Consider the following 17,694-nt stretch of genomic DNA (forward strand, 5'->3'; position numbering starts at 1 on the left):
GACCTCCAACAGGCCACAAATGTGCATGTGTCTGCTCAAATGGTCAGAAACAGACTCCATGAGGGTGGTATGAGGGCCCGACGTCCACAGGTGGGGGTTGTGCTTACAGCCCAAATTCGCCACTGGCGCCCTGTGCTCTTCACAGATGAAAGCAGGTTCACACTGAGCACATGTGACAGACGTGACAGAGTCTGGAGACGCTGTGGAGAACGTTCTGCTGCCTGCAACATCCTCCAGCATGGCCGGTTTGGCAGTGGGTCAGTCATGGTGTGGGGTGGCATTTCTTTGGGGGGCCGCACAGCCCTCCATGTGCTCGCCAGAGGTAGCCTGACTCCAATTAGGTACCGAGATGAGATCCTCAGACCCCTTGTGAGACCATATGCTGGTGCGGTTGGCCCTGGGTTCCTCCTAATGCAAGACAATGCTAGACCTCATGTGGCTGGAGTGTGTCATTAGTTCCTGCAAGAGGAAGGCATTGATGTTATGGACTGGCCCACCCGTTCCCCAGACCTGAATCCAATTGAGCACATCTGGGACATCATGTCTCGCTCCATCCACCAATGCCACGTTGCACCACAGACTGTCCAGGAGTTGGCGGATGCTTTAGTCCAGGTCTGGGAGGAGATCCCTCAGGAGACCATCCGCCACCTCATCAGGAGCATGTCCAGGCGTTGTAGGGAGGTCATACAGGCACGTGGAGGCCACACACACTACTGAGCCTCAATTTGACTTGTTTTAAGGACATTACATCAAAGTTGGATCAGCCTGTAGTGTGGTTTTCCACTTTATTTTGAGTGTGACTCCAACTCCAGACCTCCATGGTTTGATAAATTTGATTTCCATTGATAATTTTTGTGTGAATTTGTTGTCAGCACATTCAACTATGTAAAGAAAAAAGTATTTCATAAGAATATTTCATTCATTCAGATCTAGGATGTGTTATTTTAGTGTTCCCTTTATTTTTTTGAGCAGTGTATATACTAGCCATAGGTCTCAGACTTGATGATGAGTAGAAACTGTAACATTAAGCTAGGAGCACAGCTGGGTCTGAGAGGTGATGCTGGTAGGAGCTCATAAACACAGCTGGGTCTGAGAGGTGATGCTGGTAGGAGCTCATAAACACAGCTGGGTCTGAGAGGTGATGCTGGTAGGAGCTCATAAACACAGCTGGGTCTGAGAGGTGATGCTGGTAGGAGCTCATAAACACAGCTGGGTCTGAGAGGTGATGCTGGCATTCCATTCAGCAGTCTCCATGACATCACCACGATGACATCACCAACCAACAGACGTGGGCTCTGAGAATCAGTCTGTCTGTCTGTCTGTCACCTGTATGAGGATGCGTCCAGAAGATGTATTATACTGAGTGTGTTCATTGTTCCACCAAATGCCATCAGGACGTTTGGATGGACTGTTTCCATTGATTAGAGAAGTGGAAGTATACGGAGGTCAGAGGTCGTTGACAACAACCAGCTGTGTCTGGTAACTGAACATCATTCCTGTCCAGAATAAGGAACCCAGCAACATCCTACAAACACAACTTTACTACTTCCACATTTCAGACGCCTCATGTTTCCCAAAACGTCAGCTTCTTGAATGTAAAACTACCCACCCTCTCCAGACCTGTTGATGAACTGTTATGGGTGACCTCTCAGAGCTCTCGGTCTCTCATCTTCTCCCACCCTCTCCAGACCTGTTGATGAACTGTTATGGGTGACCCCTCAGAGCTCTCTGTCTCTCATGTTCTCCTCTCCAGACCTGTTGATGAACTGTTATGGGTGACCTCTCAGAGCTCTCTGTCTCTCATGTTCTCCTCTCCAGACCTGTTGATGAACTGTTATGGGTGACCTCTCAGAGCTCTCTGTCTCTCATGTTCTCCTCTCCAGACCTGTTGATGAACTGTTATGGGTGACCTCTCAGAGCTCTCTGTCTCTCATGTTCTCCTCTCCAGACCTGTCAGATGTACAACACAGAAACAGAGTAGAACGTTACAATAGGCCAGTGGACCAGTGCAACCCAAGGTTTGATACCAACATAAACAGAAACCCTCTTAAACCGAACCCTAACCCCTAACCCCTAACCCTAACCCCAACCCCCAACCCCCAACCCCTAACCCCTAACCCCTAACCCTAACCCCTAACCCTAACCCAATAGGCCAGTGCAACCCAAGGTTTGATACCAACATAAACAGAAACCCTCTTAACCCTAACCCTAACCCTAACCCCTAACTCTAACCCAATAGGCCAGTGCAACCCAGGGTTTGATACCAACATAAACAGAAACCCTCTTAAACCGAACCCTAACCCTAACCCCTAACCCTAACCCCTAACCCTAACCCCTAACCCCTAACCCCTAACCCCAAACCCTAACCCTAACCCCTAACCCCTAACCCCTACCCCTAACCCCAAACCCTAACCCCCAAACCCTAACCCCATACCCTAACCCCAACCCCTAACCCTAACCCCTAACCCCTAACCCTAACCCCTAAACTTAAAATAGCCTTTGTCCTTGTGGGATGTGGGAAATGTCCCCGTGAGGGAGAATTGTCATAATGTTTTACTGACTTTTGTGGATTGTAGTTCCCCACGAGGATAGAAGAGCCAACCCCTAAAGTATGAGGCTCTTGTGGATTGTAGGTCCCCACGAGGATAGAAGAGCCAACCCCTGAAGTATGAGGCTCTGGTGGATTGTAGGTCCCCACGAGGATAGAAGAGCCAACCCCTAAAGTATGTCTTATTGTCTCTCAGCCCAGCAGGGAGACATGGTAGTGTCTGGTCCAATAGTGTCTTATTGTCTCTCAGCCCAGCAGGGAGACATGGTAGTGTCTGGTCCAATAGTGTCTGTCTCAGCTCAGCAGGGAGACATGGTAGTGTCTGGTCCAATAGTGTCTGTCTCAGCTCAGCAGGGAGACATGGTAGTGTCTGGTCCAATAGTGTCTTATTGTCTCTCAGCCCAGCAGGGAGACATGGTAGTGTCTAGTCCAATAGTGTCTGTCTCAGCTCAGCAGGGAGACATGGTAGTGTCTGGTCCAATAGTGTCTGTCTCAGCCCAGCAGGGAGACATGGTAGTGTCTGGTCCAATAGTGTCTGTCTCAGCCCAGCAGGGAGACATGGTAGTGTCTGGTCCAATAGTGTCTTATTGTCTCTCAGCCCAGCAGGGAGACATGGTAGTGTCTAGTCCAATAGTGTCTGTCTCAGCTCAGCAGGGAGACATGGTAGTGTCTGGTCCAATAGTGTCTTATTGTCTCTCAGCCCAGCAGGGAGACATGGTAGTGTCTAGTCCAATAGTGTCTGTCTCAGCCCAGCAGGGAGACATGGTAGTGTCTGGTCCAATAGTGTCTTATTGTCTCTCAGCCCAGCAGGGAGACATGGTAGTGTCTAGTCCAATAGTGTCTTATTGTCTCTCAGCCCAGCAGGGAGACATGGTAGTGTCTAGTCCAATAGTGTCTGTCTCAGCTCAGCAGGGAGACATGGTAGTGTCTGGTCCAATAGTGTCTGTCTCAGCTCAGCAGGGAGACATGGTAGTGTCTGGTCCAATAGTGTCTGTCTCAGCTCAGCAGGGAGACATGGTAGTGTCTGGTCCAATAGTGTCTGTCTCAGCCCAGCAGGGAGACATGGTAGTGTCTGGACCAATAGTGTCTGTCTCAGCTCAGCAGGGAGACATGGTAGTGTCTGGTCCAATAGTGTCTGTCTCAGCTCAGCAGGGAGACATGGTAGTGTCTGGTCCAATAGTGTCTTATTGTCTCTCAGCCCAGCAGGGATACATGGTAGTGTCTGGTCCAATAGTGTCTGTCTCAGCTCAGCAGGGAGACATGGTAGTGTCTGGTCCAATAGTGTCTGTCTCAGCTCAGCAGGGAGACATGGTAGTGTCTGGTCCAATAGTGTCTTATTGTCTCTCAGCCCAGCAGGGAGACATGGTAGTGTCTGGTCCAATAGTGTCTGTCTCAGCCCAGCAGGGAGACATGGTAGTGTCTGGTCCAATAGTGTCTGTCTCAGCCCAGCAGGGAGACATGGTAGTGTCTGGTCCAATAGTGTCTGTCTCAGCCCAGCAGGGAGACATGGTAGTGTCTGGTCCAATAGTGTCTGTCTCAGCTCAGCAGGGAGACATGGTAGTGTCTGGTCCAATAGTGTCTTATTGTCTCTCAGCCCAGCAGGGAGACATGGTAGTGTCTGGTCCAATAGTGTCTGTCTCAGCTCAGCAGGGAGACATGGTAGTGTCTGGTCCAATAGTGTCTGTCTCAGCTCAGCAGGGAGACATGGTAGTGTCTGGTCCAATAGTGTCTGTCTCAGCTCAGCAGGGAGACATGGTAGTGTCTGGTCCAATAGTGTCTGTCTCAGCCCAGCAGGGAGACATGGTAGTGTCTGGTCCAATAGTGTCTGTCTCAGCTCAGCAGGGAGACATGGTAGTGTCTGGTCCAATAGTGTCTGTCTCAGCTCAGCAGGGAGACATGGTAGTGTCTGGTCCAATAGTGTCTGTCTCAGCTCAGCAGGGAGACATGGTAGTGTCTAGTCCAATAGTGTCTGTCTCAGCCCAGCAGGGAGACATGGTAGTGTCTGGTCCAATAGTGTCTGTCTCAGCTCAGCAGGGAGACATGGTAGTGTCTGGTCCAATAGTGTCTGTCTCAGCTCAGCAGGGAGACATGGTAGTGTCTGGACCAATAGTGTCTGTCTCAGCCCAGCAGGGAGACATGGTAGTGTCTGGTCCAATAGTGTCTGTCTCAGCCCAGCAGGGAGACATGGTAGTGTCTAGTCCAATAGTGTCTGTCTCAGCCCAGCAGGGAGACATGGTAGTGTCTGGTCCAATAGTGTCTGTCTCAGCCCAGCAGGGAGACATGGTAGTGTCTGGTCCAATAGTGTCTGTCTCAGCCCAGCAGGGAGACATGGTAGTGTCTGGTCCAATAGTGTCTTATTGTCTCTCAGCCCAGCAGGGAGACATGGTAGTGTCTGGTCCAATAGTGTCTGTCTCAGCCCAGCAGGGAGACATGGTAGTGTCTGGTCCAATAGTGTCTGTCTCAGCTCAGCAGGGAGACATGGTAGTGTCTGGTCCAATAGTGTCTGTCTCAGCCCAGCAGGGAGACATGGTAGTGTCTGGTCCAATAGTGTCTTATTGTCTCTCAGCCCAGCAGGGAGACATGGTAGTGTCTAGTCCAATAGTGTCTGTCTCAGCTCAGCAGGGAGACATGGTAGTGTCTGGTCCAATAGTGTCTGTCTCAGCCCAGCAGGGAGACACGGTAGTGTCTGGTCCAATAGTGTCTTATTGTCTCTCAGCCCAGCAGGGAGACATGGTAGTGTCTAGTCCAATAGTGTCTGTCTCAGCCCAGCAGGGAGACACGGTAGTGTCTGGTCCAATAGTGTCTGTCTCAGCCCAGCAGGGAGACACGGTAGTGTCTGGTCCAATAGTGTCTGTCTCAGCCCAGCAGGGAGACATGGTAGTGTCTGGTCCAATAGTGTCTGTCTCAGCCCAGCAGGGAGACATGGTAGTGTCTGGTCCAATAGTGTCTGTCTCAGCTCAGCAGGGAGACATGGTAGTGTCTGGACCAATAGTGTCTGTCTCAGCCCAGCAGGGAGACATGGTAGTGTCTGGTCCAATAGTGTCTGTCTCAGCCCAGCAGGGAGACATGGTAGTGTCTGGTCCAATAGTGTCTGTCTCAGCTCAGCAGGGAGACACGGTAGTGTCTAGTCCAATAGTGTCTGTCTCAGCCCAGCAGGGAGACATGGTAGTGTCTGGTCCAATAGTGTCTGTCTCAGCCCAGCAGGGAGACACGGTAGTGTCTAGTCCAATAGTGTCTGTCTCAGCCCAGCAGGGAGACATGGTAGTGTCTGGTCCAATAGTGTCTGTCTCAGCCCAGCAGGGAGACATGGTAGTGTCTGGTCCAATAGTGTCTGTCTCAGCTCAGCAGGGAGACATGGTAGTGTCTGGTCCAATAGTGTCTGTCTCAGCCCAGCAGGGAGACATGGTAGTGTCTGGTCCAATAGTGTCTGTCTCAGCCCAGCAGGGAGACACGGTAGTGTCTGGTCCAATAGTGTCTTATTGTCTCTCAGCCCAGCAGGGGGACATTGTAACCTTCTGTCTCCCAACAGCCAATAGCGTGAGCCGCCTGCCACACCTACTGAACTGAACTTTAGCACTTCTGAACCCTGGCGTCCGGTGACCAGGATATTTATCCTGCTGGCGTACAGCATGCTGAGGAAGGTTAAGTAACTTCCTGGTCCATAGTAATGGATCATTCAATCATTGATGCCAGTCTCTTTATGTTGTCAGTCACTCTGCTCAGGAGCTCCATTTCAAGGCTCTTCTAGTGTCGTCCCATTTCTCACTGTAAAACCACACTAACAATCAGACGTGACTTTCTGTACTTCTGAGTCCAACATGGTTTCAATAGAAGAAGTCTAGTGGGTAGAGCCTAGTGGTTAGAGCCTAGTGGTTAGAGCCTGGTGGTCCAACATGGTTTCAATAGAAGAAGTCTAGTGGGTAGAGCCTAGTGGTTAGAGCCTAGTGGTTAGAGCCTGGTGGTCCAACATGGTTTCAATAGAAGAAGTCTAGTGGGTAGAGCCTCATTGTAAATAAGTATTTGTTCTTAACTGACTTAGCCTAGTTAAATAAAAGGTTACAATAGAAAATCATTTAAATGAAATGCCTGGGGTCTGTCTCTCCAGCTTCATGGTGTCCTGCTATAGGTGGATGGGAGTCTGGGGTCTGTCTCTCCAGCTGCCTCAATGACATGGTATCCTGCTATAGGTGGATGGGAGTCTGGGTCTGTCTCTCCAGCTGCCTCAATGACATGGTATCCTGCTATAGGTGGATGGGAGTCTGGGTCTGTCTCTCCAGCTGCCTCAATGACATGGTATCCTGCTATAGGTGGATGGGAGTCTGGGGTCTGTCTCTCCAGTTGCCTCAATGACATGGTATCCTGCTATAGGTGGATGGGAGTCTGGGTCTGAGTAGCAGTACAGGAGTAGAGCCTACACTCATCTCTCTCTGTCTCTCTGTCCCGCTCTCTCTGTCTCTCTGTCCCTCTCTCTCTCTCTCTCTCTCTCTCTCTCTCCTCCTACCTCAGAGCATGTTATGCACACCTGTTTGCCCTCTATTCCTCTCTCATAAACATCCAGTAGAATTCCCCTCGACTCTCTCATAAAGTTCTATAATGACCATCTGAAGGAATCCCATGACAAGTGGCGAATGCTGTCGGCCTATTTTCCAGTCCTCTATCGCTTCAGAACATGTTCTACTGTAGGACAGGCAACATCATGGAACAATGCCAGGGTTCCCACAGTGACCGTACGTACATACCCCAACCAGAAGCCATGGATTACAGGCAACATCATGAAACACAACATAGCAGAGGAGTGCCAGGGTTCCCACAGTGACCGTACGTACATACCCCAACCAGAAGCCATAGATTACAGGCAACATCCACACTGAGCTAAAGGGAAGAGCTGCCGCTTTCAAGGAGCGGGACTCTAACCCGGAAGCTTATAAGAAATCTGCTATTCCCTCCAACGAACCACCAAACAGGCAAAGCGTCAATACAGGACTAAGATTGAATGGAGCCCTGTCCATCTAAACTGTTCCAGGACCAGTGTGGAGCCCTGTCCATCTAAACTGTTCCAGGACCAGTGTGGAGCCCTGTCCATCTAAACTGTTCCAGGACCAGTGTGGAGCCCTGTCCATCTAAACTGTTCCAGGACCAGTGTGGAGCCCTGTCCATCTAAACTGTTCCAGGACCAGTGTGGAGCCCTGTCCATCTAAACTGTTCCAGGACCAGTGTGGAGCCTTGTCCATTTAAACTGTTCCAGGACCAGTGTGGAGCCCTGTCCATCTAAACTGTTCCAGGACCAGTGTGGAGCCCTGTCCATCTAAACTGTTCCAGGACCAGTGTGGAGCCCTGTCCATTGATTATTGGCATTTCTGGGATACTTCGTAGCTGTATTAATCAGTGAGACCGCCTGTGTGGCCAAGTCTCTAAGGACAGTGACGGTGTAGAGCTATGAGGCGGACTCAGGGATGTCTGGGAGCTGTGAGCCTGTGAGATAGAGGTGTCTGAGGTGAGGTGTCTGGAGACCATGGTGTGGTTCACAGGTGACATGTTTATAGTCTGAAACATTTTTATTTGTTTTGGCACGTGTCATCGACATGTCTGCCAAACAATCTATTTTATTGTTCGTTCTGGGTGGTCGCGTCGAGGAGGAACATGTCTGGGGGAATTTCTGCTTGGTGTTACTGTCTGTTAGCCTAACTGCTGGTTTGACATGGGTGTGTGGTTGGTTCGACGGCGCGGGGGAATTTCCTCTCCTAATGCTATTGGTCTGTGAGTCAGGCTCAGACTGGGAAGTTGGTGTTCCACAGTCTCTCTCTCTCTCTCTCTCTCTCTGTCTCTCTCTCTCAGACACACACACACACACACACACACACACACACACACACATATATATGATAGCTTCTGTTAGTGGAAGTCAATATTAGTGGAGGCCATGGTGGAACCTTAGTTGAGATCAGAGATCATTTTTATTTTATTTCACCTTTATTTAACCAGGTAGACCAGTTGAGAACACCTTTATTTAACCAGGTAGACCAGTTGAGAACACCTTTATTTAACCAGGTAGGCCAGTTGAGAACACCTTTATTTAACCAGGTAGGCCAGTTGAGAACACCTTTATTTAACCAGGTAGGCCAGTTGAGAACAAGTTCTCATTTACAACTGGGACCTGGCCAAGATAAAGCAAAGCAATGCAACACAAACAACAACATAGAGTTACACATGGAATAAACAAACATACAGTCAATACAGTCAATAATAATACAGTAGTATATATAGTGTGTGTGCTAATGAGGTAAGTTAAGGGAGGTAAGGCAATAAATAGGCCATAATGGCAAAATAATTACAATATAGCAATTAAACACTGGAACGGTAGATGTGCAGAAGATGAATGTGCAAGTAGAGATACTGGGGTGCAAAAGGAGCCAAATAAATAAATACAGTATGGGAATGAGGTAGTTAGATGGGCTATTTACAGATGGGCTATGTGCAGGTGCAGTGATCTGTGAGCTGCTCTGACAGCTGATGCTTAAAGTTAGTGAGGGAGATATGAGTCTCCAGCCTCAGTGTTTTTTGCATTTCGTTCCAGTCATTGGCAGCAGAGAACTGGAAGGAAAGGCGGACAAAGTAAGAATTGGCTTTGGGGGTGACCAGTGAGATATACCTGCTGGAGCGCGTGCTACGAGTGGGTGCTGCTATGGTGACCAGTGAGCTGAGATAAGGCGGGGCTTTACCTAGCAGAGACTTGTAGATGACCTGGAGCCAGTGGGTTTGGTGACGAGTATGAAGCGAGGGCCAGCCAACGAGAGCGTACAGGTCGCAGTGGTGGGTAGTATATGGGGCTTTGGTGACAAAACTGATGGCACTGTGATAGACTGCATCCAATTTGTTGAGTAGAGTGTTGGAGGCTATTTTGTAAATGACATCGCCGAAGTCAAGGATCGGTAGGATAGTCAGTTTTATGAGGGTATGTTTGGCAGCATGAGTGAAAGAGGCTTTGTTGCGAAATACGAAGCTGATTCTAGATTTAAGTTTTGATTGGAGATGTTGAATATGAGTCTGGAAGGAGAGTTTACAGTCTAACCAGACACCTAGGTATTCGTAGTTGTCCACATATTCTAGTTCAGAACCGTCCAGAGTAGTGATGCTGGACGGGCGGGCAGGTGTGGGCAGTGATCGGTTGAAGAGCATGCATTTACATGTATTTAAGAGCAGTTGGAGGCCACGGAAGGAGAGTTGTATGGCAATGAAGCTCGTCTGGAGGATTGTTAACACAGTGTCCAAAGAAGGGCCAGAAGAACACAGAATGGTGTCGTCTGCGTAGAAGGTGGATCAGAGAATCACCAGCAGCAAGAGCGACATCATTGATGTATACAAAGAAGAGAGTCGGCCCGATAATTGAACCCTGTGGCACCCCCATAGAGACTGCCAGAGGTCCAGACAACAGGTCCTCTGATTTGACACTGAACTCTATCTGAGAAGTAGTTGGTGAACCAGGCGAGGCAGTCATTTGAGAAACCAAGGCTGTTGAGTCTGCCGATAAGAATGCGGTGATTGACAGAATCGAAAGCCTTGGCCAGGTTGATGAAGACGGCTGCACAGTATTGTCTCTTATCGATGGTGGTTATGATATCATTTAGGACCTTGAGCGTGGCTGAGGTGCATCCATGACCAGCTCGGAAACCAGATTGCATAACGGAGAAGGTAAGGTGGGATTCAAAATGGTCGGTGATCTGTTTATTAACTTGGCTTTCGAAGACCTTAGACAGGGTAGGATAGATATAGGTCTGTAGCAGTTTGGGTCTAGAGTCTCACCCCCTTTGAAGAGGGGGATGACAGCAGCAGCTTTCCAATCTTTGGGGATCTCAGACGATACGAAAGAGGTTGAACAGGCTAGTAATAGGGGTTGCAACAATTTCGGCAAATCATTTTGGAAAGAGAGGGCCCAGATTGTCTAGCCCAGCTGATTTGTAGTGGTCCAGATTTTGCAGCTATTTCAGAACATCAGCTATCTGGATTTGGGTGAAGGAGAAATGGGGGAGGCTTGGGCGAATTGCTGTGGGAGATGGAGGGCTGTTGATAAGGGTAGGGGTAGCCAGGTGGAAAGCATGACCAGCCATAGAAAAGTATGTTGTTCACTGATCAAGATGATTAACGAGAACAGTCTACATGACCTGTTCCCTGTAAAACCATTCTCATGTTCTTGATACCTCGGAAAAGTACCCTGGTGGGAACAGTAACCTGGTGGGAACAGTAACATAGTGGGAACAGTAACATAGTGGGAACAGTAACCTGGTGGGAACAGTAACCTGGTGGGAACAGTAACCTGGTACGAACAGTAACATAGTGGGAACAGTAACCTGGTGGGAACAGTAACCTGGTGGGAACAGTAACCTGGTGGGAACAGTAACCTGGTACGAACAGTAACATAGTGGGAACAGTAACATAGTGGGAACAGTAACATAGTGGAACAGTAACCTGGTGGGAACAGTAACATAGTGGGAACAGTGACCTGGTGGGAACAGTAACCTGGTACGAACAGTAACATAGTGGGAACAGTAACATAGTGGGAACAGTAACATAGTGGGAACAGTAACCTGGTGGGAACAGTAACCTGGTGAGAACAGTAACATAGTGGGAACAGTACCCTGGTGGGAACAGTAACCTGGTGGGAACAGTAACATAGTGGGAACAGTAACATAGTGGGAACAGTACCCTGGTGGGAACAGTACCCTGGTGAGAACAGTAACATAGTGGGAACAGTACCCTGGTGGGAACAGTAACCTGGTGGGAACAGTAACATAGTGGGAACAGTAACATAGTGGGAACAGTAACATAGTGGGAACAGTAACCTGGTGGGAACAGTAACCTGGTGGGAACAGTAACATAGTGGGAACTGTACCCTGGTGGGAACAGTAACATAGTGGGAACAGTAACATAGTGGGAACAGTAACCTGGTGGGAACAGTAACATAGTGGGAACAGTAACATAGTGGGAACAGTAACATAGTGGGAACAGTAACATAGTGGGAACAGTAAGCTGGTGGGAACAGTAAGCTGGTGGGAACAGTAACATAGTGGGAACAGTAACATAGTGGGAACAGTAACCTGGTGGGAACAGTACCCTGGTGGGAACAGTAAACTGGCGGGAACAGTAACATAGTGGGAACAGTAACCTGGTGGGAACAGTAACCTGGTGGGAACAGTAACATAGTGGGAACAGTAACATAGTGGGAACAGTACCCTGGTGGGAACAGTAACCTGGTGGGAACAGTAAACTGGTGGGAACAGTTACCTAGTGGGAACAGTAACCTGGTGGGAACAGTAAGCTGGTGGGAACAGTAACATGGTGGGAACAGTAACCTGGTGGGAACAGTAACATAGTGGGAACAGTAACATAGTGGGAACAGTAACCTGGTGGGAACAGTAACCTGGTGGGAACAGTAACATAGTGGGAACAGTAACCTGGTGGGAACAGTAACATAGTGGGAACAGTAACATAGTGGGAACAGTAACCTGGTGGGAACAGTAACATAGTGGGAACAGTAACCTGGTGGGAACAGTAACCTGGTGGGAACAGTAACATAGTGGGAACAGTACCCTGGTGGGAACAGTAACATAGTGGGAACAGTAACATAGTGGGAACAGTACCCTGGTGGGAACAGTAACATAGTGGGAACAGTAACCTGGTGGGAACAGTAACATAGTGGGAACAGTAACATAGTGGGAACAGTAACCTGGTGGGAACAGTAACATAGTGGGAACAGTAACATAGTGGGAATAGTAACCTGGTGGGAACAGTAACATAGTGGGAACAGTAACCTGGTGGGAACAGTAACATAGTGGGAACAGTAACATAGTGGGAACAGTAACCTGGTGGGAACAGTAACATAGTGGGAACAGTAACATAGTGGGAACAGTAACATAGTGGGAACAGTACCCTGGTGGGAACAGTAACATAGTGGAACAGTAACCTGGTGGGAACAGTAACATAGTGGGAACAGTAACCTGGTGGGAACAGTACCCCGGTGGGAACAGTAACATAGTGGGAACAGTAACATAGTGGGAACAGTAACATAGTGGGAACAGTAACATAGTGGGAACAGTAACATAGTGGGAACAGTACCACCAAGATATTTTATGTACAACAAAATCTAGGTTTGGTGGTCCTAACGTGTTTGTGACGGTGGTTTGGTGACCCCGGGACGGATAAGGCGACCGCTGATCTTGACTCTCCATGGACCCCCTCGTGTGGTTGTTTCAGCATAAGGACAAGTTGTCTGACTAACTGTCCATTGTTATGAAACCAGAACATGTTCCACGATGGTTTCTGTTCCAATCCTGTAGTTGGTCTAATTCTCTCTCCTCTCTTCTCCTCTCCTCTCCTCTCCTCTCCTCTCCTCTCCTCTCCTCTCCTCTCCTCTCCTCTCCTCTCCTCTCCTCTCCTCTCCTCTCCTCTCCTCTCCTCTCCTCTCCTCTCCTCTCCAGGCTGATCAACTCTTCAATATGAATGGAGGAGTGAGGTTCATGATGATGTAATCGTCAGCCAGACCACGAGAAAAGCTCTCTTTTGTTCCGCTCCTGCAATGGTGTGAAAGAGACCGCCCTTCCCCCTCCCCTCCCCACACACACACACACACACACACACACATACACACACACACACACACACACACACACATGAACACACACACACACACATGAACACACGTACACACAAACAGAGGCACAAGAAAGATAGTGGGGGTTTAGGTTTTTAGTCCTTCAGGGCCAGAGAGAGGCTTCTCTCGCTCTCTCACTCTCTCGCTCTCTATCTCTCTCGCTCTGTCTCTCTGTCTCTGTCTCTCTGTCTCTGTCTCTGTCTCTCTCTCTCTCTCTCGCCTGGGCTGTGCTGCTAAGCTCCATCAGGATGACATCATACTCAGCCTACACAATGGGTCTGTTCATCTCCTGAGGGCTGCGTCGCGCAACTGGACCGCTAGCCACCCACCCGCCTAAGGGTAAGAGGAGGAGGGAGGAAGAGGAGGAGGGGCTGTGAGAAAGGGATAAAGAAGGGGTCGTCATGTCGGAATGTCCCGTGGGAGTGGGAGCCTGCACTGGAGCTGAGACTGGAGGGACTGGTTTTGGGATTGCAGCCGGAGCTGCAGGGGGGTTTGGGATTGGACCTGGGGTGGGGAATGGACCCCGAGCTGGGACTGGAGGGACTGGGATTGGACCTGTGGTGGGGAATGGACCCCGAGCTGGGACTGGAGGGACTGGGATTGGACCTGGGGTGGGGAATGGACCCCGACCTGGGACTGGAGGGACTGGGATTGGACCTGGGGTGGGGAATGGACCCCGAGCTGGGACTGGAGTCAAAGGTTCAGGGCCTGTATCAGGCCCAGCATCCGGGACCAGGCAGGGCTCGGTGCGTCCCATCGGGGCCGAGGGGCTGGTCGCCCTGCTGGAGGGGGGTCTGGACAGCGTGTTGTTGATTGACAGCCGGCCCTTCATAGAATATAACTCCTCCCACATCCTGGAGGCGGTCAATGTGAACTGTTCAAAACTGATGAAGAGACGGCTGCAACAGGACAAGGTTCAGATCAACGAACTGCTGCAACACTCTGCTAAGAAGAAGGTGAGTTCCTGTATCAGGGAGTTTATCTTTAACTAACTCTAACCCAGATCACTGATCTGCCAGGAGTCTAGGAGAGACAGGGAGTTTCTCTTTAACTAACTCTAACCCAGTTCACTGATCTGCTAGGAGTCTAGGAGAGACAGGGAGTTTCTCTTTAACTAACTCTAACCCAGACCACTGATCTGCTAGGAGTCTAGGAGAGACAGGGAGTTTATCTTTAACCAACTCTAACCCAGATCACTGATCTGCCAGGAGTCTAGGAGAGACAGGGAGTTTCTCTTTAACTAACTCTAACCCAGACCACTGATCTGCCAGGAGTCTAGGAGAGACGGGCAGTTTTACATGCAGAGCCAGGAGGAGATCTGACACACTCTCACTGACAACAGACTGACAGAATCCAGGAATCAGTTGTCTGAATCAGAGGGCATTATTATATTTTACAAAGATATTTACTGAGTGATGTTGTAGAATCCAGTCACTCCCCTCTCGTGGTTTGGCGACAGTTTGGAATAACAAGTTTTAAGGACGTCTGTGTGCTTGTTTTACGACTGAGGCAACAGTTTCCTATGATTGTAAGCTGTAGTTAACTCTGTGCAATGAGGTAGAGAAATAACAACTTCTAGAAAGAGGTAGGGAAAGTAGAGCTTCTTAACGCGGTAGGGAAAGTAGAGCTTCTTAACGAGGTAGGGAAAGTAGACCTTCTTAACGCGGTAGGGAAAGTAGAGCTTCTTAACGTGGTAGGGAAAGTAGAGCTTCTTAACGCGGTAGGGAAAGTAGAGCTTCTTAACGCGGTAGGGAAAGTAGAGCTTCTTAACGTGGTGGGGAAGGTAGAGCTTCTTAACGCGGTAGGGAAAGTAGAGCTTCTTAACGTGGTGGGGAAGGTAGAGCTTCTTAACGCTGTAGGGAACGTAGAGCTTCTTAACACGATAGGGAAAGTAGAGCTTCTTAACACGGTAGTCAAAGTAGAGTTTCTTAACGTGGTAGAGAAGGTAGAGCTTCGTAACGCGGTAGGGAGAGTAGAGCTTCTTAACGCGGTAGGGAGAGTAGAGCTTCTTAACGCGATAGGGAACGTAGAGCTTCTTAACACGGTAGTCAAAGTAGAGTTTCTTAACGTGGTAGAGAAGGTAGAGCTTCTTAACGCGATAGGGAACGTAGAGCTTCTTAACACGGTAGTCAAAGTAGAGTTTCTTAACGTGGTAGGGAAAGTAGAGCTTCTTAACGCTGTAGGGAACGTAGAGCTTCTTAACACGGTAGGGACGGTAGAGCTTCTCAACACGGTAGTGAAAGTAGAGTTTCTTAACGTGGTAGGGAAAGTAGAGCTTCTTAACGCTGTAGGGAACGTAGAGCTTCTTAACACGGTAGGGACGGTAGAGCTTCTCAACACGGTAGTGAAAGTAGAGTTTCTTAACACGGTAGGGAAAGTAGAGCTTCTTAACACGGTAGTGAAAGTAGAGTTTCTTAACGCGGTAGAGAAGGTAGAGCTGCCTTGAGTGTGTTGAATTCTGAGCTGCTGCCAAGCCACAGATGTCCTTCCATAGTGGAAATAGTCTGAGGGTCATCTGAGGCTCAGGGACTGAGAGAGAGACAGGTACTTACACACTTCCATTTCCATCTGCTCAAACAGGGCTCTTTAGGTCTGTGTTCTGCCTCCAGTTAGCAACTTGACAGACGGACAATATACTCAACAATCATGTCATTAAGGCTGAAGTTGTGAGGGGGGCTTCACTGTGTCGGTGCAGCTCTCAGACTTCAGACCAAAGTCAAAGAGCCTTGTCTCTCACCAGATACAGATGAAACTGTTTCAGTATCTGGATGGCTCATCTTCCTCCTCCTCTTCCTCCTCCTTCTCCTCATCTTCCTCTTCCTCCTCCTCCCCCTCCTCCTCCTCCTCTTCCACTTCCTCTTCCTCCTCTTCCTCTTCCTCCTCCTCATCTTCCTCCTCCTTCTCCTCATCTTCCTCCTCCTCCTTCTCCCCCTCCTCCTCCTCCTCCTCCTCTTCCACTTCCACTTCCTCTTCCTCCTCTTCCTCTTCCTCCTCCTCATCTTCCTCTTCTTCCTCCTCTTCCTCCACCTGCTCCTCCTCCTCCACCTCCTCCACCTGCTCCTCCTCTTCCTCCTCTTCCTCCTCCTCCTCATCATCATCTCTCCTTTATCGTTGTCAAGACACATCTTGAGGCTGAAACACACTACAGGATTTGAACCATTGGAGATACTATCCCATTGAGCGATTCAGTCCAGCCAAATCCTAGTTAACTAGTAATCGGTATAGTACATACACCTGGTGGCACCTCCGGGCGGTACGATTGGACAATTGGGTGAGAATCGGGCTATATTTGCTGTGCAGGTTTGCGCATGTTCAGTAAGGAAATCATCATGGCAACCGAGGAAGGTACCGCGTTCCTTGTATGGGCATAGTTATGCTCCGAAAAATACCTCTACATGTTAGTCATTTAGCAGACTTACAGAGAGACTTACAGTCAGTACGTTCATCATCAGATAGCTAGGTGGACCAGTCATAGTCAGACGCTCTCACCCAGAGAGACTTACAGTCAGTACATTCATCATCAGATAGCTAGGTGGACCAGTCATAGTCAGACGCCCTCACCCAGAAAGACTTACAGTCAGTACGTTCATCATCAGATAGAAAAATACCTTTACATTTACATGTTAGTCATTCAATAATTTTGCAAGCCCAATTTTTCAGTTTTTGATTTGTTAAAAAAGTTTGAAATATCCAATAAATGTCGTTCCACTTCATGATTGTGTCCCACTTGTTGTTGATTCTTCACAAAAAAATACAGTTTTATATCTTTATGTTTGATGCCTGAAATGTGGCAAAAGGTCGCAAAATTCAAGGGGGCCGAATACTTTCGCAAGGCACTGTATATTGGGGCAGCAGTGTAGCCTAGTGCTTAGAGCCTAGTAGTTAGAGTGTTGGACTAGTAACCAGCAGGTAGACTAGTGGTTAGAGCGTTGGACTAGTAACCAGCAGGTAGACTAGTGGTTAGAGCGTTGTACTAGTAACCAGCAGGTAGACTAGTGGTTAGAGCGTTGGACTAGTAACCAGCAGGTAGACTAGTGGTTAGAGCGTTGGACTAGTAACCAGCAGGTAGCCTAGTGGTTAGAGTATTGGGTTAGTAACCAGCAGGTAGCCTAGTGGTTAGAGCAGGTAGCCTAGTGGTTAGAGTATTGGGTTAGTAACCAGCAGGTAGCCTAGTGGTTAGAGCAGGTAGCCTAGTGGTTAGAGCGTTGGACTAGTAACCAGCAGGTAGCCTAGTGGTTAGAGCAGGTAGCCTAGTGGTTAGAGTGTTGGACCAGTAACCAGCAGGTAGCCTAGTGGTTAGAGCGTTGGACTAGTAACCAGCAAGTAGCCTAGTGGTTAGAGCCTAGTGGTTAGAGCCTAGTGGTTAGAGCGTTGGACTAGTAACCAGCAGGTAGCCTAGTGGTTAGAGCGTTGGACTAGTAACCAGCAAGTAGCCTAGTGGTTAGAGCGTTGGACTAGTAACCAGCAAGTAGCCTAGTGGTTAGAGCGTTGGACTAGTAAC

At 48.9% G+C, this 17,694-nt stretch overlaps 1 protein-coding gene across 1 annotated transcript in view; it reads left to right on the forward strand.

Annotated features, from left to right (window-relative positions):
* LOC139393038 (dual specificity phosphatase 16) overlaps positions 1-17,694 on the forward strand; it is a 53,173-nt gene that overhangs the window by 14,607 nt on the left and 20,872 nt on the right. The window contains exon 2 of the mRNA XM_071141364.1: positions 13,021-14,149. Coding sequence (XP_070997465.1) covers positions 13,595-14,149 — 555 coding nt within the window. The 5' untranslated portion in view covers positions 13,021-13,594. The remainder of the gene's footprint in view (positions 1-13,020; positions 14,150-17,694) is intronic.

The sequence above is a fragment of the Oncorhynchus clarkii genome, chromosome 33, assembly GCF_045791955.1.
Source record: "Oncorhynchus clarkii lewisi isolate Uvic-CL-2024 chromosome 33, UVic_Ocla_1.0, whole genome shotgun sequence".
Classification (NCBI taxonomy): domain Eukaryota; kingdom Metazoa; phylum Chordata; class Actinopteri; order Salmoniformes; family Salmonidae; genus Oncorhynchus; species Oncorhynchus clarkii.